A 26,155-nucleotide genomic window follows, 5' to 3' on the forward strand; every position below is an offset into this window, starting at 1 on the left:
CATCCATCCATTATCCAACCCGCTGAATCCGAACACAGGGTCACGGGGGTCTGCTGGAGCCAATCCCAGCCAACACAGGGCACAATATCATATCAATATAGGGCGGAGTGGTGGCTCTGAGGCTAAGGATCTGCGCTGGTATCCCGAAGGTTGCCGGTTCGAATCACCGTCACTGCCAAAAGAGATCCTACTCTGCTGGGCCCTTGAGCAAGACCCTTAACCTGTAATTGCTCCAGGGGCACTGTACAATGGCTGACCCTGCGCTCTGACCCCAAGGGGTATGCGAAAACTAACATTCCTAATACAAGAAATTGTATAAGGCGAAATAATGAACAAAAAAAAAAAAAAAAAAAAATCACTATTCTAAAAATAATTTTTTAAGTAGGCACGTAGGGGGTGTAAATATTAAAGTGGTCTCAAGGAACAGCTATGAATGTTAGCCGGATTGAAACTGCTCTGCTCAAAAGAGAAGTGGGCCGGGCCTGGTCTGGCGGGACAACCCAAAGTGATGGTTGTGGCTAAAACAGTTCGAGCAGAGCATCATGGATGTCCAGTGGATCCAGACTCCTGCACTTTCTGCACGGTTTATTGAGTTTTGCTCATCAATCTACATTCAATAACTCATGTTTACAAAATTAAAAAGAAAATGAAAAACTGAAATCTCTCATTCCTACAAGCTACAGGTGTGGAACTCTGGGCCGCAGGTTTTCATTCTAACCATCTTCTTAATTAGTGGCCAGTTTTTGATGCTAATTAACTTTTTTTGCCTTGATTTTAATTAACTTGACTCAGGCTCCTTTGTTGTTTCATCCATCATCCATCCATGTTCCAACCCGCTGAATCCGAACACAGGGTCACGGGGGTCTGCTGGAGCCAATCCCAGCCAACACAGGGCACAAGGCAGGGAACCAATCCTGGGCAGGGTGCCAACCCACCGCAGGACACACACAAACACACCCACACACCAAGCACACACTAGGGCCAACTTAGAATCGCCAATCCACCTAACCTGCATGTCTTTGGACTGTGGGAGGAAACCGGAGCACCCGGAGGAAACCCACGCAGACACGGGGAGAACATGCAAACTCCACACAGGGAGGACCAGGGAAGCGAACCCAGGTCCCCAGATCTCCCAACTGCGAGGCAGCAGCGCTACCCACTGCGCCACCGTGCCGCCCCCTTTGTTGTTTCTTTTTCCTTAATTAGCAGTGAATAGTGAGACATAAAACAAGCCGCCACGTGACCAGCTGAAAATAAAGAAAGGAGAAAGTCTCAGTAAGGTTGATCTCGCAGGTCACCAAAACATTTTGACGATGCTCTTAGAAAAAAGAGAAAATCAACAGCTTTGGAAATGTCTGCTGTGGCAGAATGAGAGCAGAAACCAGCCATGGAATTAAATAACGGGCTTAATTAACAGCAAGAATCAACTTCTCATTAAGAAAGTGATTGGAGTGAAATTGGCCGGAGTTTGAAGTCCCAATTTAGCTGGTCATCTGTTGGGCTGTTTCACGTCTCAGTTCTGTTTGACTGCCACTTAATGAAGAAAAGAATCAATTCAGAGGACTGAATCCTTAAAAACAGGGCTATTAAAATGAAGGAAAAGGAGTTAATTAGCAGTGAAAACTGGTCACTGATTAGGAGATTAGTTAGAATGAAAACCTGCTGCCACTGCGGCCCTCCAGGCCCGGAGTTTGACACCCCTGCTATAAGCATTCAGACTCTTTGCTGTGGCATTCCAAATTGCACTCCGGAGCATCCAGTTTACTTTAATCTCCTCCAGATTTTTTCTAAAACTTGATTAGAATCCACCTGTGGCAAACTCTATTGATTGTACATCGATGTGGTAAGAGTGGGATATTTTAAATAAATAAATAACGGACATGCTCACGTTGGGGAGAGAAGCAAGTGCAAGCGATTGACTGAGAAGATGGCTCGTCTCCAGGTTGGTAAGAGGCGGTGAACCGACCGTGCGCCACCTTGTTGGTGGTCTCATTGTCTTGTTAACAACCCGGGGCGGCAATCAGGTGATCGCACCTGCAACCCTCCCTAGTGTGTAAAAGGAGAGTGAAAAGAGAAAGAGAGAGAGGAAGAAAAGACAGAAAAATGAAGGGAGAAATGGAGGTTAAAGGGATGGAGGCAAGCAAGCAAAGTGAGAGAGAAAGAGAGCTGGAGCCAGTGCATGTTGATTTGTTTTGGCTTTAAAATAAAAACACTGAGTACCTTTGCAATGTGTTGTGTGTTCGCATCCTCATCTGCCTGGCTCATCTGGATACATTATCGACAGTGTCGGGTTCAGAAGGCTCCCGAAACAAAGTGGGAGCGTGGAGCCGACCGTACTGTCACAATCGCTCACAAAGGCAACACATCTAGCTGAATATATAAGGTCCCACAATTCACACTTCATGTCAAGACAAAAACCAACACCAAACACCATGAAGTCCAAGGAACTCTATATAGATCTCCACTATCAAATTGTGATGAGATGTAGCTCAGGACAAGGGGATCAAACTGTTTCTAAAGCTTTGAGTGTTCCCAGGAACACAATGGCCTCAGTAATAATAAAATGGATGACGTTTGGAATTAACAGGATTCTACCTAGTGTTGGTCATCAACTAAACTGAGTAAGCAAGCAAGAAGGGGCATGGTCAAGGAGTTGACCAAGAACCCAATACTCACTCAAACAGAGCTTCAGAAGTCCTCTGCTGAGACAGGAGAACCTGTTGGAAGAACAACCATCTCAGCAGCACTCATTCAATCAGGCGTTTATGGTAGAATGGCTAGACTGAAGCAACTCTTGAGTAAAAGACGTAACTGTTTTTAAGGTCTCTTACAGCATGTGGGTTAAGATTCTCTGGTCGGATGAGATAAAAACTGAACTATTTGGGCAGACCTCCAACCACAATATCTAGAGAATTTGCTCCTTACCCTCCCTGATTCCTTCCCTACGGTGGCAGCATCATGTTGTGGGGTGCCTCTCAGCAGTGGGGACAGGGAGACTGGTCAGAATTAAGGGAAGGAAGGATGAATGCAGCAAAATACAGAGAGATCCATGAAGAAAACCTGATCTAGAATCAATGCAACCTGAGACTGGGGCAACACTGCACTTTCCAGAACAACAATGACCTGAAAAATACAGCCAAGACAATGCTGGGGTGGATTCAAGAAAAGTCTCTGACTGCTCTTGAGTGGCCTAGCCAAAGCCCAGACCAAATCCCATAGAACATCTGTGGAGAGACCTGAAGATGGCAGTTAAAAGGCACTTTCTATCCAATATGGAGCCTTAAAGCAATACTCCACCCATATTTAGTTTGTAGTGGTTGCCAAGAAAACGTTTTCATCACGTTTGCTCTCAGAATGGGCAGAAAAAAGTTCATCATCTAATAAACCTTAATGTCGGCCAGTGCTGTACAATAGCAAACAAGGAGAAAAATGTCCATGAAAAATAGAAAAAGAAAATTTTACATCACTGGTGTCACATAATCCACATATCAGCTATCCAGCTCTGCTTAAAGCACATGCACTTTTGCTAACATATTGTTCAATAATTACTTTGGGAACTGCAGGCGCATATCATAAACAGGAATCCATAAAGCCCAATGAGAATGTCTTTTTAAACCGAAGAAAGGACTCCTGACCAATGAATACGGAGGACAGGCAGGTCTTCAGTTTAAAAAAGTCTTTCCTATGAGGCTTTAGTTTCCTGTATATGATAGTTACTTCTGGAATAATCAGTGCCTATTTAACAATATTTGAGCAAAAAAGTATGTGCTTTGGCTGGACTGGATGACTGACATGTGGAATATGCGACATGAGTAACGTGAGATTTTTTTCTCAAGAATGTTTTTCACATCACTTTCTGTTGTACAGTATTGGTCACTAATGGCTTCTATTATATCAAATAATTTCTTATCCATTCATAAAAATATGAGATTAAACCTTTTTCTTGGCCACCACTACAAACTGCATGAAGTAAGTAACATAATAAAAACAATATAACTTTTAGGTGGAATATTCCTTTGAGAACGTCAACTTCACACACTTTCCCTTTATATGTTCAATGCTCATTTCATGAAAATGACTTTCAAATGGGTCTTTTGTCTATGCTTACACTTGGATTTGACTTTAGCAATGATTAATTGGCTTTTTGAAATGCTCACAAACAGCACTTCAGCTTAATTTGCAGTATTCTTACCAGAATAACAGATTAAACTTACAATATTATTAAAAACATTTGTTATGGGTAGCACCAGTGCTAAGGTAGAAATTAGAAATTATATTGTCTAACAATTTCTTATTTTGGAATTTATGTCAAGTGTATTAAATCTATTAACTGGAAAACAAGCTCACGTGAATAGAAGGCTGTAGCATTGCTAGGCTCAGAAACAAATCTGAAGAACAGTCACAAGTACACTGATCTGCTCACCAGGGGCCTCATGTATAACACCGTGCGTAGAACTCACACTATAACATGGCGTAAGCACAAAAGCGGGAATGTGCGTACGCACAGAAAAATCCAGATGCAGGAATCTGTACGTACACTAACTTTCACGTTCTTCCACTACATAAATCCCGATCAGCGTGAAAAGTAACACACGTGCACGCGCCTTCTGTCCCGCCCCAACTCCTCCCAGGATTACGCCTCTTTGAATATGCAAATCAATATAAATAGCCTTCTGTGAAAAGACAATGGGAAAAGCACGGGGGAAAATATAAGAATTTCAGCGAATACCAAGTGGAGGCAAAGGAAAAATGTACTATTTGTTGGTTTAAACAGTGGTATAATCAACAAAAGAAAGTTGATCGAGTGACAGAGTGTCGGAGAAACTCGAAAGATCAAGTTCACAAAGTCGCACAGTGCCCGAAATAAAAAAGAAATCACATATCGAAGTCGCCGTGAAAAGGTGAGTCGTAGCCCACCGTCTGAGTGTCATATGAAAGCTTATTAGGGTACAGACAAAAAAATAGGCACACAGTGGGGAAAAAAGCACGAAATGTCAACTTTAATCTCGAAATTTCCACTTTAATCACGTAGTTTATTTTGCCATTAAAGTAGAACATCATAAACTTCATCATAAAATCGTTTAATTTACTAGTTTCTCAAATCCCATTGTAACTAAAGTGGCACATTAAATGCTTTGTTCTGTATTTGATCTTCTATGTGCTCTACATGTGTGAATCACTACCTGCTTCTTAAACGGGCTTTCTCTTTCTCCGACAGGACACATAATCCATTACATTCGTGATATTACAGCTCTCTGAATAATTAAAATACTGAGATGTATACGTGATATCTTTTTCATGATGATAGGAATGAAAGCATGTTATTAAACATGGGAACACGGTGGCGCAGTGCTTGTTCATATCTCACGCAAGAGGCTTGCGGCGCCATGCGCGACCTTCGATGAAATAATTTATTACAGAAGTACTGTCTCTTTCAAACGTACTAACCTCCAATTCCTATCCTTACTTTTCTTTCTCCAAAAACCCAATCGCCACACAATCAGCTATATAGATGTGAAGCCATCTGTAAGCTTAAAACGCCGATTCTTCAAAACTTTTAAGGAACATTGAAATATCTTCGTAGTACATGTTTAATTATTATATCCATCTATCCTTCCAGTGTCGCGTCAGCACCAGCAAGACTACAACGCAATGCTGGAACAATCCCTGAACTAGCTAGCGCTGCGGCACCGTGTCCTCACATGTTTAATTATTAACAATAAAGATTATTTAAATGAAGTTAGTTTTATCTGTATAATATAATCAACATATTTTGCTGCATTTCATCGTAAAAATGATATTGTCATCATATGTAAATATGCGCTTCATAAAGTGGCGCAGGTAGTGGAATATTATAACTGTAGTGCAAGTTTACAGTGAGGTGATTGTACTTATAAGTACAAACAGTTCTACAAGGAGCATTTGATGGACTGATTGAGTGCGTTTAGAGTTCTTGGGATGAAACTTTTTCTAAACCGTGAAGTCCGTACAGGGAAGTCTCTGAAGCGTTTTGCCTTGGCTCAGGCAGCGTCTGCTTCATGCTGTGTACCGATAATTCTCTTTCCGATCAGCTGCTGCTGTGACTCCCCACTCAGATACAGTGATATAAATACTCTGAGTGGTGCAGTGACAGTAATATGGAAAAAGATGATCTGCTGTGGCAACCCTTAACGGGAGCAGCTGAAAGAAGAAGAAGATGCAGTGAGAGTTACAACGCTAAAGCAGTTATGGTATTTGGAATACTATGGCTATTCCCTAGACCATTATATTGCTGCAGGTTAATTACAATCAGATGCATTACACTAATGAACAATATGCAGTTAGTTTCAGTGTATTTATAAAGCCGCGTCAGGAATGTGGAGCTAAGAAAGAAAGGGTGACCACACAGGAACAGTAGCACTGCTTTGACGCTGGGTGCCACCAGTCTGCAAAACCGAGCGGAGAAATTGCGTACGCCAAGTTATGAGTTACCGTGGAAATGTGTGTGGCTTTATGCCAAGTTTAGTTTTTATACATCGCGATTTGAGCGTGGAAACGTTCGTACGCAACATTTCTGTGCGTATGCACCGTTTATACATGAGGCCCCTGATCTGTAAAAGAGCCCTGCATGTGAGAAATATGCACTGTACAATACAGGCCTCCACACTGATTTAGGTGTGTCAGTGTTGACACACTAGCACTAGAATTACCAGAGCCTATGAAAAAACTCGTAGATCCGGCCCACCTTAAATCGCTTCTTAAATCCATTCGCACCTCTCCGCCAGCGTCTTTTGTCTTCTAAATGTGCCGATAAACACAAGCTGCAAGCAGCCGGCTATTCCATCCCCCCACCGACTTAGAACGTGCATAAACTTCTCCCAGCTCATGCCTTGATTGATTATCTGGGAGTGAAGTGGAGTTTTAGAGTGGAAATAATAGATCGTTATTTGGAACACACGCATTTCATGTGTGTTCCGTTTCTACAGTAATCTGTGTAAACACATTGTTAAAACAGAAACTTTTTCATATTTTAGTACCCTAAGTTCTTGTCTATAAGCCGCGGCTTATCTAAGGAAAAAAGTTGTGAAAATGAAAAAATAGAATATCGGCTTATACATAAGTCCGGCTTATACAGTAATCCCTCCTCCATCGCGGGGGTTGCGTTCCAGAGCCACCCGCGAAATAAGAAAATCCGCGAAGTAGAAACCATATGTTTATATGGTTATTTTTATATTGTCATGCTTGGGTCACAGATTTGCGCAGAAACACAGGAGGTTGTAGAGAGACAGGAACGTTATTCAAACACTGCAAACAAACATTTGTCTCTTTTTCAAAAGTTTAAACTGTGCTCCATGACAAGACAGAGATGACAGTTCTGTCTCACAATTAAAAGAGTGCAAACATATCTTCCTCTTCAAAGGTGTGTGTCAGGAGCACAGAATGTCACATAGATAGAGAAAACAATCTCTAGCAAACAAATCAATAGGGCTGTTTGGCTTTTAGGTATGCGAAGCACCGCGGCACAAAGCTGTTGAAGGCGGCAGCTCACACCCCCTCCATCAGGAGCAGGAAGAGAGAGAGAGAGAGAGAGAGACAGAGTTTGTTTTTCAGTCAAAAATCAATACGTGCCCTTCGAGCTTTTAAGTATGCGAAGCACCGTGCAGCATGTCTTTTCAGGAATCAGCTTTACAAAAGATAGCAACGTGAAGATAATCTTTCAGCATTTTTAGATGAGCGTCCGTATCGTCTAGGTGTGCGAACAGCCCCCCTGCTCAATACATCAGGATCACAGATAGTCAGCGCAAGAGTGAGAGAAAAGTAAGTAATCTAGCTTCTCAGCCATCTGCCAATAGCGTCCCTTGTATGAAATCAACTGGGCAAACCAACTGAGGAAGCATGTACCAGAAATTAAAAGACCCATTGTCCGCAGAAATCCGCGAACCAGCAAAAAATCCGCCATATATATTTAAATATGCTTACATATAAAATCACAATTTAAATGACCGCTACGCGCGTGTGTTGACTCGGCGACGCCCAGAGCAGAAAGAACGCGCTCCGGCCGCTCCAACCGCGCCATGCGGGGAGTGAGAGAGACGCCAATATCTCACACTCTCTCCCCCCTTAAAGAAATTAAATGGGTGCGAGTGAGACCACTGACCTCGCTCCCTTCTATTAGTTATAGGTTATAGTACGTTCGGCTTATCCATGAGTCCGGCTTATCTATGATACGATTTTATTTTAAAAATTCGTATGATTTTTGGTCTCCGGCTTATACATGAGTCCGGCTTATAGACAAGAACCTAGGGTAATAAATGTTACAAAATATAGGCATAAACAATAAAATGTGTGAAGCCTGAAGCACAAAGATCAAATAAACACTTTTACAAAAACTCCACTTCACTCCCAGATAATCAATCAAGGCATGAGCTGGGAGAAGTTCGTACATGTTCTAAGTCAGTGGGGGAAATGGAATAGCCGGCTGCTTGCAACTTGTGTTTATCAGCACATTTAGATGACAAAAGACGCTGGCGGAGAGGTGCGATTGGATTTAAGAAGCGATTTAAGGTGGGCCGGACCTACGAGTTTTTTCGTAGGTTCTGGTAATTCTAGTGCTAGGGGAGTGATACTTACCTTGTTATCTGTGTTTATTTACAAAAACAAAAAAGTGATACTTTAACACTCTTTAGAAAAGATTTAAAGCAACACTATACTGTATAATGCAGATATGCAATGGCTATCCCAAACATTAGCAATGTATTGCTACTCACCTTATAATATTTATTGTACTGCCAGCCCTGAAAGATTTAGGTTAACATAGGATTTGTAGATATATCAAAACTTCTGTCTTCAGAGAGAGAGAGAGAGAGAGAGAGAGAGAGAGAGAGAGAGAGAGAGAGAGAGAGAGAGAGAGAGAGAGAGAGAGAGAGAGAGAGAGAGAGAGAGAGAGAGAGAGAGAGAGAGAGAGAGAGAGAGAGAGAGAGAGAGAGAGAGAGAGAGAGAGAGAGAGATGAAAGGCACTAAATGATAGATAGATAGATAGATAGTGTCACACACGCATGCTTGGGGAGCAGCTAACGGGCTCAACGACACGGGATAACACAAAGACAGTGAGTTTTGTACAGAGCAATAATGTCTCTGTAGTTCAACAGAAAAACAGATGAATAAAAACGCACCGTTTGAGGACTGGCAGACGATTCCACACACAATAACAAAGCCTTTACTTACGACCTCACCCATTGACTGCACTTCCGGCTTCAATGTTCCACGTCATTTCCGCCCGACCTTCTTCCCAGCATTCCCTCTGTATTCAATTTCCTGCAAGCTTCACTATAAAAAATCCTCTCACTCACTGCAATGATGTCCTCTGTATGATTCTTTTTGAATGTATCAGCCACAAAAGGCTACTTTGGACCTTACTCTACACGGGGCTAACACCCCAAATCTTTATGAGTGTGTTGTCTCAACTTCTTTCTTCACATCAGTCAGACAGACAGATAGATAAAGAGATAAATAGACAGATAAATGCGCTATATAATAACTGCTTCTTGCCAGCCCCAAAGCTTGAGCAATCCTGTAAAATATTCTCTCATTCTGATGTGGACAGACTGAGCTCATAAACAAAGTTTTTCACCTGATGCATTAATCTTGCGGTAGAAAAGCATAAACTTAGTAATACAACTGTATAAAATAAAATGGAATTCATGGTTATTTTAAAATTACTCTCTAATATTTTTTATTTCGATTTTGTCTCTCCAGTTAGTAAAATGACAATTTTATACATATGTACATAATTACCTATAAAAATAGACAAAAACAGAAAAGGAAAAACAAAGGTGTTACAGAGAGCATATTTACACTGAGTTCAGGCAAACACAGTTTTAATATATAACATTAAAAAAAATCAATTAAGTTTCCTTTTGAACTGTTTATATTTGTAATCATCATTTGTTTTTAGATTTTAGTAGTCTAAAAACAAACACAACATTGTATAAATGATGTTTGCATTTTCAGTCAGTTAATGTAATGTTTTTTGATACCTTAACACTTAGAATATATATCACAAAAATAATGGAAATTTAAAATTTTACCACTTGACGGAATTTTATACTGCTCTGTTCCAATCTGCTGGACATACATTTCAAAAAATTACTTTTAAGGTTGTACAAAAAAAGGGAAATAGGGTAATAGTGCTTTAAATTATACACAGCTCTATATTACATTTTATCAAGGAGATCGGTCTGCCTATTCTCACTCTCAATAATGGATTTCTATACACCGACATATTTTATAGTGTAAAATATATTTAGAAATATCACATATTTGGTAGATCCATTTCTATACAAACCTAAATATGGCTCTACAATTCTGTAATTCTCCAGGGTATATTACTGTATCACCTAATTCACAGCAGCATTCTGTTAAAAAAATAATAATAAAGATTGCTATATAAACAATTAATTCACAGAAGTAAAAAACGTATACCATTATGGCATTGATAACAGCAATACCTCTGATGATCATAAGCGTACTCTTCCAAAAAAAAAGTGCAGTTTACACATTTTACAGAACCAGGAACAAAAATGTTTTCAAAGAGACCTATGGAGTAAGAGCGATGGACCTGATAATCACTTTCCATTGACAGCAGTTATAAATCTAAAAGTTGAAGGTACAGGCAACAGAAGCCTGTAGATTATTTGTAAGCATACCACATTTGAAATTTTTAACATATTGTTGCAACATTTTATATATATTATTTCTTCTCATTTACCAGTAATTTGACAAAAATAAACAAATACTATCTCATTGTTCATGGCTTTTAGTCTATATTTCATAAACAAAAGGGACATTATAACCACCCAGTGTAAGCAGGCTTCATTTGCTTTCTTTCTTTATGACCAAGTGTTTCAAACAATCAGTCCATAAGAAATGCATGAAAACTCCTGTGGGCTGATCGTCAAAAACAGATTGAATAGGTCTTGCTCACTTTATCCCATAATTGCTGTCAGGTTACACCCGAGTGTCTAAACTTGTCACAACACTGTATTAGTCACGTTTCACTCAGATCGGCAATGGGATTTTTTTTTTTTTGCATCACAGAGAACTACAAGTCTGTGGTCTGGAAGCATGTAACAAATAGCAAGGTGAGAGTGTTAATAATCACATGATAGAAAAAACAAAAACTCCCGTAAAATAAACCTTAGACTTTCTATAGAATGTAAAAATGAAAAGAACATTTCTGACATCTCATCACACCTTCAGCCCCACCTTCTCTCTGTGCCATTTGTCCAACTGTGATTTCAGTTTCCATTTATGTTCAGCTTATGAGCTCTTCCAGTAACACGGGACAGCTATGTGAAAGTTACATGAGGATGGCTTCTTCCTGGTTCAGCAAAGGTAGCTAAATCAAATGTGCCATTATTCAATTCATAATATGCCTTATTATTAACTGCCAAATTTCCAAACAGTCACACAATGCTTGCACGCAGTAATTCAGATTTCAGAACATTTTTATACTAGGGCAGGGTTTCTGCGAACTGCTACCTTCCTCCTAGTGAACTCAGTCCTTTGTGTTTTCTGTTTATCGCTGCAGGATTGACATGGCTAATAGTTTGAGGACTAGATGGGACAATGCCTGCTTTACCCTGAGGAGATGTGAGAGGGGAGGACGAGCCTGAGGGTAGAAAATTACCAGTACAGCTGGATCTTGCAAGTGAAGGCTGCAGTGTGCTGGTGTTCCCAATACCTAAAGCGGTGGGCACAAAACACAAAACAGAAGTGTGTTAGTAAGTTTGAAATAAGCTTTGAACATTTGTGCACATAAAGGCTGGAGCTGCTTTACTGCATATTTAGATGTTGAGATACCACTTTCTTCAATTATCTCGGCAAAGTACAAAATAAATAAAATATACCAAGAAATACAGATATTGGCATCAAGTTGAAATCTTGTATAGGGGACAGCAGCAGACATAGTGGCCCTCCTGGGAAAGCCCCATAATCTCAAAGGCTAAATGAGTCTAAATAAAATTTATTTAATAGTGATTCTGCAACATGACACAATCTTTCCAAAGGCCATCTACTATTGACTATCACAGCCAGTCTATTCAATTAAATTATTTTGTAATAATCCCTAAATGATTATAAGGTAAAAAAATCAATCATCCATCCATTTTCCAACCCGCTGAATCCGAACACAGGGTCACGGGGGTCTGCTGGAGCCAATCCCAGCCAACACAGGGCACAAGGCAGGAAACAATCCTGGGCAGGGTGGTGCCAACCCACCGCAGGACACACACAAACACACCCACACACCAAGCACACACTAGGGCCAATTTAGAATCGCCAATCCACCTAACCTGCATGTCTTTGGACTGTGGGAGGAAACCGGAGCGCCCGGAGGAAACCCATGCAGACACGGGGAGAACATGCAAACTCCACGCAGGGAGGACCCGGGAATCGAACCCAGGTCCCCAGATCTCCCAACTGCGAGGCAGCAGCGCTACCCACTGCGCCACTGTGCCGCACAAACTCAATCATAAAAAAGAAAAGATCAATTTGGTATGTCTGCCATTTGGCCTAGTCAGTCTGACGTACAAGGCTCCCACTCCAGTCCCCACTATTCACTCAATGTATGAACCAGAGCCAGTCCATTCATCTGTTAGTGCGGCAACTATTTGAAACAATAAAAAAAACTGCAATATACTGGGTTGGTACTCATTGTTAAAAGGCACTACACTATATAAAACAGAGCTTAAATAGTTTTGTCTTTTTGCTTGCACAACATTGACAGTTAACCCAAGCTATTAGCTTGTGATTATTCAAGATTATCATTAATCCTCTCAACAGTCCACACGATCAAACTATTTTAAGATATGTGATTCATAACAAGGGATCCATTGCTACAACAGAGCAAAAACATTGTGTTCGAATTACAGAGGTGTATATTTAGAAATTGTTAAATTTATTAGGTGTCACAAAATGCAATTTATGTTTGGAACAAGATAACAAAAAGAAAAGGTAAGGACATAATAGTAAGGTTAACTAAAATGTTCAATTAAGAATGTATTGAAGATGCATTTTTTATTATATGGATTTCTGACAGCTACTAGAATATGCACTTATTGCATAATGTTTAAGCCGATGTCACATTACGCGACTTCTAGTCATGGAGTATGTCAAATTTGCCAACTCCAGCTGTTGGTCACATTGCCAGGTCATGTCAATTTACACAACTGATAGTGGCAGGCCATGTCACATTTACCAATCTTGAGGCAACCTTCCAGCAGAGTTGTGCTCATCAATGGTGTGCTGCCTGACAGAGTTGACACTGTACGAAAGGTTATCTGGTGTGCAGGTTTGGTCACAATCTAGGACTTTTTTGTTTTTCTTTCTTCTTTCCATTCTGTCTTAGTGTGTAAAGCATTAGAGAAGTCTCTCTTCTGTTTGTCAGTTTCTAAACACCCGTGTTTCTTATTCCTTGTAACTGGAGCGTTCATTGATTGTCAACTCTCATTCAAACAACACCTGCAGCATGACAGGTTTGATTTTGTGAGATAGAGTCGTAGACTAGTTGGAGCGAGTTATGGGGGAATGTCACTTTTAAGTAACTGGCATTTATGGCAGCAAGCCGCTGAGTGCCTCTGACTCGCTGCAATTAGATAAATGAAGGCTATAACTGAAAACCTCCAGAAAAGTGACACGGTCTATACATTTGAAATACTGTATTAAATGTAATTATTACTGCCAATAAAATTTTGTTACTTATTTGCAAATATAATTCTTACAGCTGGGTAATTTATATAATTGCACAAGTCTGTAAAAACTATTAAGGCAGGAGAATTGAGTTTTTAAGGATGAGAAGTTTAATATTTGAGTTGGATTATGGCTTTGTGATTTTATGTGCTCGTGTGATTGTTAATATCCCACTGAACACAAGGTGGACACAACTGGCATTTACAGTGAAGACTCGTGAACATATCTTGCTACCAGCTTGGTTGGCAAGCTGAAATTCAAGTAAAATGTTGATGCTATCATTAGAAAAAAACAATGTTTAACAATACAAAATTTTATTGTCAATACTTCATTCTTCATGCATGCATATCAGCCAATCAGCATAACTACTTTCTTAGCGACAGCACGATGATGCACAGATAGTTTCATATCTGATGATGATTGGGTTCATCTCACATCTGCAGATTGTACCTTTTGATACACTGTAGCCATATGCTGCATACGCTGCTGCAGAGGCTGCCGCTGCTCCCGCCATGGCTCCCGCCATAGCTGCTGCACTTCCAGCTGTTGACTTGCGGCTCCTTCCTTTTCCTGCTGACTTGGTCCCTCCGCTTGAGCCTTTAGGGCGTCCACGGTTTCTCGCAGAGCGCCCCCTACCAGGGCTACAGGTGTCTTGAGATGAAACACCTTAAGAGATAGAAATGTAATAATTAGAAGACATAATAGAGGTTATTCAATAAATAAACATCTTCAATTTTCAAATAAATACATTAGGTAGCAAGATGTTAGCTGGTACTTCTGCCTCTACTACTAATCTTGGCCAAATTGTTTGTGTGGTGCTTGCATGTCCCCATAGTGTCACCATTGGGCACTTCAGTTTTCTCCTACATCCCAAACTAAGTCAAGATAGGTTGAAACTCTGTGTGAATCTGTGTATTTATATTTGATTTAAAGCACCCTATGAAAGGGCTAGCACCTCTATGTTGGGATGGTTCCAGCTGGCATATTCTTCAACCCTACCTGTATTGGAATATGTGGGTCCAGAAAATGAACAAATGAATTTTTTTTCTGCTAACAAAGCATCACATATAGAGTTATATAAATATTGGTTTGATAGAAATAATTTTAGAAAATCAACCAGAGACCTATCCTCAGCAACTGCTTAAAAATCCTGGAAGTTGAACTTCTCAAATGCTCCCAGGCCAGTCAATATCAGGATAGAAGGAGTGAATGTGAAGTGCAAAAAACAGACCTCTAGAAAAATAATTCAGCTTTCTAAATACATATAAAAAGATTTTCACAAATTATGTGCATTAAAATAATTCTTTTCTAACACATAATTTTTCCACTACCCCCTACAATGTCAATTTTCAGAGTCATTTATGATACTTGTTTTCTTAGTATTCCTAATTTTACTAAATCTATTTAAAAAGTTAGAAAATTAGCCTGTACATTTCAGAACAAATATATTTTATTCAAATCAGCTACAGCTAAAGCAATACTGAATTCTCCTAAGCATTTTGAGAGCAACACCTAAAGAAATAGAACACTTATTGTTTATACAGTATATGCATTTAACCACTATAGGAGCTTTGTACGATGTAGGCCCTGGACCACTTGTGGTCCCTGGTCACTTTTAAGTGTTGCGTTCCCACCACACAATCAGAACTAAAACCTTTTTGCAAAACATGTTATGTGCAAAGAACAACGATGCAGTGTGAAGTGTGGTGCATTCAGGAATTCACCCCACCCCATCTTATTACAGTCGACCCTTGATATACGACCGGCCTGACATGCGAACAACTTGCTTTACAACCAAAATTTTTGTTTTGAATTACGACCAACGTCTTGCGTTACGACCCGAATGCGGTCACGTGTATCTGCTTGTGCGATTGTAAACAAACAGCTGAGAGCGTTTGTAAGCGTCAGTCGGAGCCCAGATACATGTGTTTGTGGACGTAATTTCGGTCAGTGCAGTGATTTATATAATTTATTTCGATAATTGCTAAGGAAGGAAGCGAAGGTAACGAAGGTGATCACAATTGAAACGAAGAAGGAAATTGTGTGGAAATATGAGAGTGGCGTTCATGTGACCGATCTCGCTAATATGTACAGCATGTCGAAATCCACCATCTCGGCAATTTTACAAAGAAAAGATTTGTATAAGGAAACTCCTTCCAAACAATAACCACCTTCCATTTCATTCTCCTCCTCCTTCCTTCCTGCAAGCCAAAGATGTCAACTTAAATGGTGAGTACAGTATGAAATTATTGTTTCTGGTAGGCTAGGCACTTTTTATAACTTTTTGGTTAGTACATTAGAAAAATTATTGGTGTTTTTGGTAAATTATGCACATTATACATCCCTTTTCTATTAAAAAAAGTTAAGTAAGTGTTGCTGTGGGTGGTTCGGAACACATTAAGGGCATTTCCATTATTTCTTATGGGAAAAATAGTCTTGACTTACAACCAACTTGAGTTACAACCAGCCCTCGCGAACGAATTGAGTTCGTAAGTCAAGGGTCCACTGTACTTTGAAGTGACTGTGACTTCACGGGTGAGATTATTGCTGCAATGAAGTGCATGGAGCAGCGCACCAGGGAGGCGGCTATGAAGTGCAATGCTCCACCTTCACCAATAACTCACTAAAGTCCAAATGGATGGAGCCAGTCCTTGCGGTCAACTAACCAGCACAATTCATCACCCAAGCCACTCCCACAATAGTTCCTGGTTGAACATAAAGTACATAGTACATGGAGTAGGAACTAAAATAAAAAACTAACAGGAACTAGAAATGGCCCAACTTCCCAAATTCCTGGTTCCTGAAAAAGTTTCTGTGGTGGGAAAAAGCCTTATTTTAACATACTGTATGTACAAAACCTACACATGCATGTGTGATCTCAGTGCACCTAGACTGAAAATGAAGATGGCAGATGCATCCGTACCACTTAAATATCTCTGATTTGCTCATCTATTACACAGCCTTGAGGATATGATACTTGTTTCAGCAGTACTGGTTGCAAGTTGGGGAACAACACCACAAGTACACACCAAAAACACGCACACCATGTCAGCATGGAGTGGTCAATAAGCCTAACATGCGCAGTTTTGGGATGTGGGAAGAAATAATTGAAATATCAACCTGAACAAAACATAGAGATGAAACTTTAAACTATGGAGGCTGGTGGACAGATTGAATTCAATCACCTGAACCCTTAGCAAACCCTCCAGTATCCCTGTTATGTGTGTCCTGTTCTGATCCTTTCTTAGAGCTGTGATTCTCTATCACCAAACTGTACTTGATGGGTGCCTTTCATGTAATCTAAAGGAAAGTTCCAGCAAATACAATAAGAGTATTTCACTATTCCATCAAAGAGATTCTGAACCAAAGTATTTTAATGAATCATTTGCCATATTGTTTTTGAAAAATTGTGACTCAGTTTGGCATTGCTAGTTCGAGTTTAGTGGCAACCTGTTTGAATACAAATGGATTTTGACATCTTGAATGCTTGAAATTCATGCAGTTCTTTTTAAACAAGCATTTGCTTAAGAAAACAAAGCACTAAAGAGATCTAACTTGCATTTAAGCCTTTATGTACAGTAATACTTATTTACAAAACACAGGCTATATTTAAGAAATGATTGTTTAATTTAATTGCAAACTCCTAACATTTGGGCTTTGACAGGTTTGCCCAGCTGTTAATCTGGTACAGCCATATCTACAAAATAGTGGACATAATGTTAAATTGTTTTTTTTCAATCAAAACATTGTAAAGTGCTTTTTTTGGGTACAGTCAATGAACATTCACAGACAATGAATAATGTTACACACTTAAATAACAGTCAGATTTACTGTTTAAGCTAATGCAGGGTCAGCAGCATATCCCAGCTGTACTGAACCGTGTGCCAATTCATTTCACATTCATTCATTCACATTTGAGTAACCAGTTAGCGTACACATTTAGGAATGTTAAGAGTAATCAGAGAAAATCCACAAAGATTCAGGGAAAACATTCAGACTTTACACAGACAATGAATAGGCACAGGATTTGAACCCAGGATGCTGGATCCATGGGATTTACAAAGGTATTTACACTTAACATTAGGTTGGACAATACTTCTGAACTATTATGGTACCCACCATTCATGTTGTCTGAGACAGACCCAGTAACAGATGCAGGGGAGTTTGTTGCTCGAGATTGTGGAGCAGATGACATTGGATCATCAACAATGACCAACATATCACTACTGCTCTCGTCAGGTGGGATTGATCCAGCTTGAAGCTCACTGCTCATTGAAATCTGCAAATCCAACGTTAACAGAACAAGAAAATTATGTTCCAGTATGATTATTCATAAAAAGTATATAAAAAGGATTTAAGTTGATTATATAACTTCCAGCAACTGACATATGATGGGACTTGTTTTCATAAATGCTAAGCAATTACATAAACCAAAGTAAATTCAATTTACCATATGAAATCTGGATTCCTTTTGCTAAAACAGTTGCTGGAAAATCCAATTTTTCCACATTTCAGCTAGTACATTAAATCAGTATACCAGAAGCTGAAAGAATGCACACTGATGAGTCTGTGGTTCAGTGATAATAACTTTGCTTTGTAGTGCTTTAGTCTGACGTTTCAGAGTAGAAGCTGTGCCATCTTCTCAATTATACTTACATGTTAGTCCATGATGTCTTTTCACTTTCCAGAATAAATGTGCTAAGCCATGCCAATTAGTAACACTAAACTTTTCTATGGGAGAGAAAATATTCCCGTTTCATGTGTTGAATGAGATGAACTGGACTGAATAACAGACAATATGAAAATAAGGCTGCGGTGGGTTGGCACCCTGCCCAGGATTGGTTCCTGCCTTGTGCCCTGTGTTGGCTGGGATTGGCTCCAGCAGACCCCCCGTGACCCTGTGTTCGGATTCAGTGGGTTGGAAAATGGATGGATGGATGAAAATAAGGATTAAGAGATACTACAGCATACTGCTATACTGTTTCAACAGAACTGGGTGTAAGATTGGGGACCAACACTAACCCATACACACACCTACATGCGCTCGAACCATCTCAGTATGGAGGTATCAATTAGCCTAAAATGCACAGTTTTGAGATGTGGGAAGAAATAATTGAATTATCAACCTGAAAAAAATAGAGATGAAACTTAAAACTATTGACACTGGCATACTGGTTAAATACAATCATCTGAACCCTTAGCGAACCCTCCAATATTGTTTTTATGTTTGTACTGTACTGACCCTTTCCTACAACTGTGATTCTCTGTCACCAAACTGTACTCAATAGATGCCTTTCATGTAATCTAAAGGAAAGTTCCAACAAGTACGACCACAATATTCCACTGTCCTAGCAAACATTTTCTGAACCAAATTATTTAACTCAGTCATTTGTAATGTTTTTGAAAGAAATGTGGCTTGATTTGGCACTGCTTGTTTTATTTTAGTAGCAACCTATCTGAATAAAACTGGTTTAGGACATCACAAATGTTTGTGATTTTACCATTATCCTTTGCAGTGCTTTGCTCTGGTGTTCAAACAGCTGTGCTGTCTTCTCAGTCATACTTACATGATACATACTCCAAGATGTCTTTTTCACTGTCCAGAATACATGCACTAAAGCAATGGCGAACAGTAACACTAAACATTTCAATATGACAGGAAATATTCCTGTTTGTGTTGAATGAGACAAACATGATTAGATAATAGGATGAAAATAAGGACTAAGAGATACTATCCCAGGACAAGTCATTTCTTTTTGTTATATGACAGTTATCTAAGAGATAGAAATTTGAGAGTAGAGAGGTTAATCTGACACGCATGTTATATTCTGAAACTAGGGTGTTTCCCTTTTTGACTTTTGTGTAAAACAATACTCTTTTTTATAATAGCTTATGTCATCTGCTAAAATCTAATACTATCTGTCAATACTCAGTGTCTTTCAGAGAGTGTACTCACCAAAACTGCCCTCAAATTTAATATAACAATAATTCTCAAATAGCAGAATTGAAGTCTCCCAAACAATTCTTCACAATACTATACCTTTTTTACAATTCCTAGTTCTAATTATGTAGCAGAAATATGAAGAATGTCATTATAAGCTCTGCCCTTCACCCAAGAAAAAAATAAATCAAAACATTATGAGAAATTCTAAATTGCATTTTGAAATGGGATCAGCAGTAGTAAACCCACAGATACCACCAACCATGTGATCTGGACCTTTACCAACTAACCAGATCGCATGGCTTATGAGTGTTTAAGGTTATGTTATGGCTTGCATGAAAGAGTATCTGACATGGACCAGGCTCTAATATAAAAAAGTATGTTCAATATTTTTTAGGTTTAGAATAATATCTGAATGTTATATATATCCATCTATTATCCAACCCGTTATATCCTAATTACAGGGTCACGGGGGTCTGCTGGAGCCAATCCCAGCCAACACAGGGCGCAAGGCAGGACACAAACCCCGGGCAGGGCGCCAGCCCACCGCAGTGTTTTATATATATATATATATATATATATATATATATATATATATATATATATATATATATATATATATATATATAAAATTTCAAGTGCTTTTCAGGTATTGACAAAATAAGCAAGTTCAATCTTTTTGGCATATTATAAAATAATAAATCAATATATACAAATTTCAAGTATATTTGCTTACTTCACTGAAGGGGCTTGGTAATGCTGAATCCACACTGATAAAGGAGTCATCTCCATCAGCTGACAGGTTAGAATTGTCTGCAGAGGGTAGGAATGGAATGACTATATTCATGCCCTCTTTCCTCCTTTTAATATCCATTTCATCTTCCTTCTTCTTCTAGAGTAATCAAAAAATATTTAGGTTTGATAAAATTAGTTGTTCTTTTTAAATATAATTAAACAAAAGCATATACAGCGTATGAACCCATATGGTGGTTTGGGTGGGTGTCGCAGGTCTAATGCCATCTTCTGTCTCCTTTCTTGACCACCCTACACCATAACATCTCTGCCAACACCCTGATTTGCACAGCTCCTTCCATGCGACTCCACTCATTCTTATCTACCTCACTCACCATATAGCCATTCACATCACCAACTTAACATCGCAGCTCACTTGGTTCATTGTTTTATTTTATTAATTTTAATTAAAAGCAAGTAACAATCCATACAATCAAGTAAAACTTAACAAATCCAAAATTCAACTCCCACCCAAAGAAAGAAAGAAAGAGAGAAGAGCCAGCCAACAAAGCAAATTTTTGAAGTAGCAAGAAAGGAACAGTATCAATTTCCCCGATGTACAAGCTTATTTTAAAATGTTATTGATTAGATCCTGCCATATTTAAAAAAAAAGTTTTGAATAGATCTACTAAGTGAGAATTTGATATTTTCTAATTTCAGGTAGCATAGAACATTGGTTATCCACTGACTAAAGAGTGGTGGGTTGGGATTCTTTCAGTTAGGCAAGATAAGACTACATGCTAGTAGTAAGGTAAAAGACGATTATGATTTGCTTGTCCTTCTCCACTTTAAGCCCATCTGGCAGTCCACCACACACAGCTGTTAATGGGTCAGGAGTGACTGTGACACCAAGGCTATCTGATAGGTATTCAAAGACTTCTATCCAAAACGCTGTTAATTTGGTGAATGCACAGAACATGTGGCCCAGTGAGGCTGGAGCTCAATTGCAATGTTCACAGGTTGAATCTTGCCCTGGAAACAGTCTGGATAGTTTTAACTGAGATAAATGCGCTCGATAGAAGATTTTAAGTTGAATAATTGAGCACTTTGCACACATGGAGCTAAAGTGTATTCTATGCATGGCTGCCTTCCAATTCTTTTCTGAAATGTTAAGTGACAGATCCTTTCCCCATTGTGCGCTGCGATCTTTCAAAGGAAGAGACTTTAAAATGATTTTTCTAAATTGTGGCAATGCAATCTGAGTTTTAAAGACAGCTCAGAATTTCTTCTGGAATAGAACTAGGTGGAAGGTGAGGAAAATTGGGCAGGTTCTGTTTAGCAAAGTTTCTAGCTTGAAAGTAATGAAAAAATTGTGTTGATGAAAACATTATCTATGTACAAGTCTCAAAACTCTTTAATCTTTAATTTTCCAAGCATTAAATACAGTGTACAGTGGAACCTCGGTTCACGAACGTCTCGGCACACGTACAAATCGGTTTACGACCAAAAAGTTCACCAAACTTTTGCCTCGGTTCACAACCACACACTTGGTATATGAACAAGCCAATTTCCCTTTCGGTTTATACATGTTCAGTCTCTCCCTGTGCATTTCATGTGCAGCGAGCAAGAAAGAGAGAGCGCGACACACTCACACACGCACACACACACAGAGAGGCAGCGCGCAGCCAGCGCGAGAGAGAGACGCGCACACACACACAGGGAGCGCGAGAGAGAGAGAGCTGAACGCATAAGGTAGGAACGCAGTTAAAGAATGCACTGGGCTTGATTTTGTTTTCACTTCTGTTTACAGCGATCGGTTCGTAGCATGCATTGTTGCAATGTTACTTTTCTTGGTGGTTTATTAAATTACGGATTTTTTCAAATGTTCATTTTTTTTCCCTGTGCTTAAAACTCATAAAAAAAAAAGTGTTTTTAGCCAGCGGTTGGTAGCACTATAGTGCGAACTATTGCAGTGTTAGTTTTCTCTGTTGTTCAAGGTTTTCTCAGTGTTATTCAATGTTTTTACATTTAGTTTACTATTACACTGTGCATTCTATGGTTTAATTAACTATATTTGTGCTTAAAAACTTAAAAAAATATATATATTTACATACAGTTCGTATAGTCTAGAACGTATTAATTGTATTTACATACAATCCTTTGGGGGAAATTGCTTCGGTTCATGACCAAATCGGTTTACGACCAGAGTTTTGGAACGAATTATGGTCGTGAACCGAGGTTCCACTGTATGTTTGAGAGGGTGGAAAAAAGTGGTTTTCATGTAAAGGTGCAACAGATAAGAGATTCCAAAGTGCTTCCTACATATTCTGAGTGAATGAAGGACAATTAGATTATTAGTGTATTGATAATTGCAATTTACTGGAGCACAGAGCAGGGAATATAAAGAAGTACTACAAGATTTTAATTCTGTTGTAGACTGGGCTTGAATATGTTCATCAATTTGTGTCAATGTCCAAGTCTTAATGGCTTGTATGTTTGCCGCACAACTCATTTCGGTTCAGAGGCAACGCCATCTGCCTCACTTTCCTCAGCTCATCAAGATGATCCAAGCCAGGATCCTTAAATTCCATTATTTTAGGTGCATGGCCATCTTTTATCAGTGGAGAATCATCTCTGAAGTGCCACAACTGTAGTATTTATTTTAAGTGCATTTATATAGAAATCCATTTCATGTTTTATATTTAACACATCCAGCATTAATATATGTGTTTTTTTCCTCTGCTCTTTTCCCAACATTGCTCACTCTGTGCTGGTTAGTAATTTTCAAATTGCACTTTAATAATTAAGTTAACATCTATTACCCAACTAAGACAGTGCAAACTTACAGAGACAATAAACAGAGATCGACAGAGACAGAACTGGGGCCAGAAACATTACGATTCTGTACTAACCAAAATAAATAAATAGATAAATAAATAAATAAAAAAGCTACTTGTCCAAGAACATGTAATTTTCAACAGATGTGAGAAATCCAGAGATGTCTTGTTGCTTTTTAAATAATTTAAAGCAGTCAGACTGTATTATTTACCAAACTAGACATTTAGAACTGGCCAAGGCAATTTTTGTAATTCTGGCACTAAAACATATGAGACAGTAGTTGTTTGCTAGTGGGATTATGTAAACATGGTTGAACTGGCACAACACACCCACATGTAATCCTACTTTAAAAATCTCTTTAAAATAAAATGCCAGAAAGACATCATTCTGGTGTATAATGCTGAAACATTACCCTTGAAACAATAGGGGCAGACCTGGTAATGGTAATGGAAAGTGTTTCTCTCCATTTCCAATAGAAGTCATGTTATTTTACATTTACATTATATCACTTAGGTGACACTTTTGCCCAAAGTTACTTACATCTATACTACAGGAACACTGGCAAGTCACATATGAACAAGTGGTGTGGATTTAAGTGGTGCTCATGGTTTACAATCTTAAAACCTTATTTTTAGGCTATACTGCTTAATGCATCATTTTTTCTGGTATTATCAGAACAATTTTAACAATTTAACTTATATAAATTAGAATGTCTGAATGGCCATCTGTTCTCTGTACAATCCTAAAGACTTTGACCAGTCTGGACCAAATTTTGTTTTGTTACTCTCTCTACTAGAAGAACAAGATAGGCTACCCTTGAAACCTGGACACCCCACACCCTCCCTTGATTTCATAACCCCCCATCCTTCCATGAAAAATGGACGTACTGTTTCTTTATTAACTGCTTTCATCAAAAACTGGTACTGGGGATTATGAACCTGATATTGTTTCATCAAACTTCAAGATGGTGGATCAAATATGGCAGTCCAAACTTTTTCCACATGAAAAATGTATGTACTGTATTGGGGGTCATTACTTATTTTTTCTTAGAAGCAACAATTATAACTGACAATGCTAAAAGAGAGTAAGTGTTCATTGCATGCATTCTTATGATACCCACAAACATGCCTTTTGATTTTAAGCAACTGCAATATTCAGTGTGATTTGCATTTGCTATGACTGTAAGTAAGTAAGGCTCAAGGACAGTCACTTAGGGTAGCACAATTAATTTAGAAAATCCATGCTTTTCCCGTGGTCAATTGTATGTTGCTTGCTCTACAGCGGGCACACCAAAACATTTATACTCCACAGGTAGAAACCAGAAATAATGCAAAGCATTAATAAATTATACTGCAATAGTACATGTACGTACTTTGTATAGAAGAATGAACAATACACTATATGAATTTGCAAATTAAACATCACTGAATTAATTTGAAAATGTTATCATTTCATTTTTACATTTCCACAAATACTGATGTTCTAAATGTAAGTAGGATATAGTCAATGACGGGTAGTTTAAGCTTGTATTAAATAAAAAGTAATATACAGTGATCCCTCGCTATATCGCGCTCTGCCTTTCGCGGCTTCACTCTATCGCGGATTTTATATGTAAGCATATTTAAATATATATCGTGGATTTTTTGCTGGTTCGCGGATTTCTGAGGACAATGGGTCTTTTAATTTCTGGTACATGCTTCCTCAGTTGGTTTGCCCAGTTGATTTCATACAAGGGACGCTATTGGCAGATGGCTGAGAAGCTACCCAACTTACTTTTCTTTCTCTCTCTCTTGCGCTGGCTATCTGTGATCCTGACGTAGGGGGTGTGAGCAGGGGGGCTGTTCGCACACCTAGACGATACGGACGCTCGTCTAAAAATGCTGAAAGATTATCTTCACGTTGCTACCTTCTGTGTGCAGCTTTTAAGTATGCTGCACGGTGCTTCGCATACTTAAAAGCTCAAAGGGCACATATTGATTTTTGACTTTGTTTTTTTCTCTCTCTCTCTGCTCCTGACGGAGGGGGTGTGAGCTGCCGCCTTCAACAGCTTTGTGCCTGCGGTGCTTCGCATACTTAAGCCAAACAGCCCTATTGATTTGTTTGCTTTCCTCTCTGTTTCCTTTGAAGAGGAAGATATGTTTGCATTCTTTTAATTGTGAGACAGAACTGTCATCTCTGTCTTGTCATGGAGCACAGTTTAAACTTTTGAAAAAGAGACAAATGTTTGTTTGCAGTGTTTGAATAACGTTCCTGTCTCTCTACAACCTCCTGTGTTTCTGCGCAAATCTGTGACCCAAGCATGACAATATAAAAATAACCATATAAACATATGGTTTCTACTTCGCGGATTTTCTTATTTTGCGGGTGGCTCTGGAACGCAACCCCTGCGATGGAGGAGGGATTACTGTATATATATTGTCACACGTGCGCATGGGAGGCAGCTACAGGGCTTGAATGAGGGCAATTCTGAGCCAGATCGGGATGTGGTAGAGTGCACGGATTCTTTTTCTCGCTTTTCTGCAGACCACTCACCAGAGACTCCACCTGACCCAGTTGGCGTCACTTCCGGGTCCAAACCAATGGATGAAGACCTTTCTGGTTCTGGGCCCCTATGATGTCATTTCCGAGCCTGAGCCTATGGATGAAGACCCTTCCAGTCCTGGCCCATCTGATGTCACTTCATATACTGGCCTTTAAAAGCCTCCACATTTCCCCTAACCCCTCAGTTCTGTTTTGGACTCCGGTTTATGCACATCAGTGCTATCACTTGCTTCAATTTTGCAGCCAGGAAATAATATACGAATGTCTGCCCCAAACCTTGCTATGGCTCTTGGTCGAATTCGTCGAATTCATATATATATATATATATATATATATATATATATATATATATATATATATATATACTGTATATAT

General features: G+C 39.1%; 1 protein-coding gene across 2 annotated transcripts in view; it reads right to left on the bottom strand.

Annotated features, from left to right (window-relative positions):
- Positions 1 to 11,298: 11,298 nt before the first annotated feature.
- Positions 11,299 to 26,155, bottom strand: part of ino80 (INO80 complex ATPase subunit) — a 191,659-nt gene continuing 176,802 nt past the window's right edge. The window contains exons 33-36 of one of the 2 annotated variants that reach the window (XM_051919982.1): positions 20,406 to 20,558; positions 17,848 to 18,007; positions 14,179 to 14,394; positions 11,299 to 11,722 (exon numbers count right to left, since the gene is read on the bottom strand). In XM_051919982.1, the coding sequence (XP_051775942.1) occupies positions 11,517 to 11,722; positions 14,179 to 14,394; positions 17,848 to 18,007; positions 20,406 to 20,558 (735 nt within the window). In that variant the 3' untranslated portion in view covers positions 11,299 to 11,516. Of the gene's footprint in view, positions 11,723 to 14,178; positions 14,395 to 17,847; positions 18,008 to 20,405; positions 20,562 to 26,155 lie in introns of both variants that reach the window. The other variant, XM_028821952.2, reaches the window with a different exon arrangement.

Source organism: Erpetoichthys calabaricus, chromosome 16 (genome assembly GCF_900747795.2).
Source record: "Erpetoichthys calabaricus chromosome 16, fErpCal1.3, whole genome shotgun sequence".
NCBI lineage: Eukaryota > Metazoa > Chordata > Cladistia > Polypteriformes > Polypteridae > Erpetoichthys > Erpetoichthys calabaricus.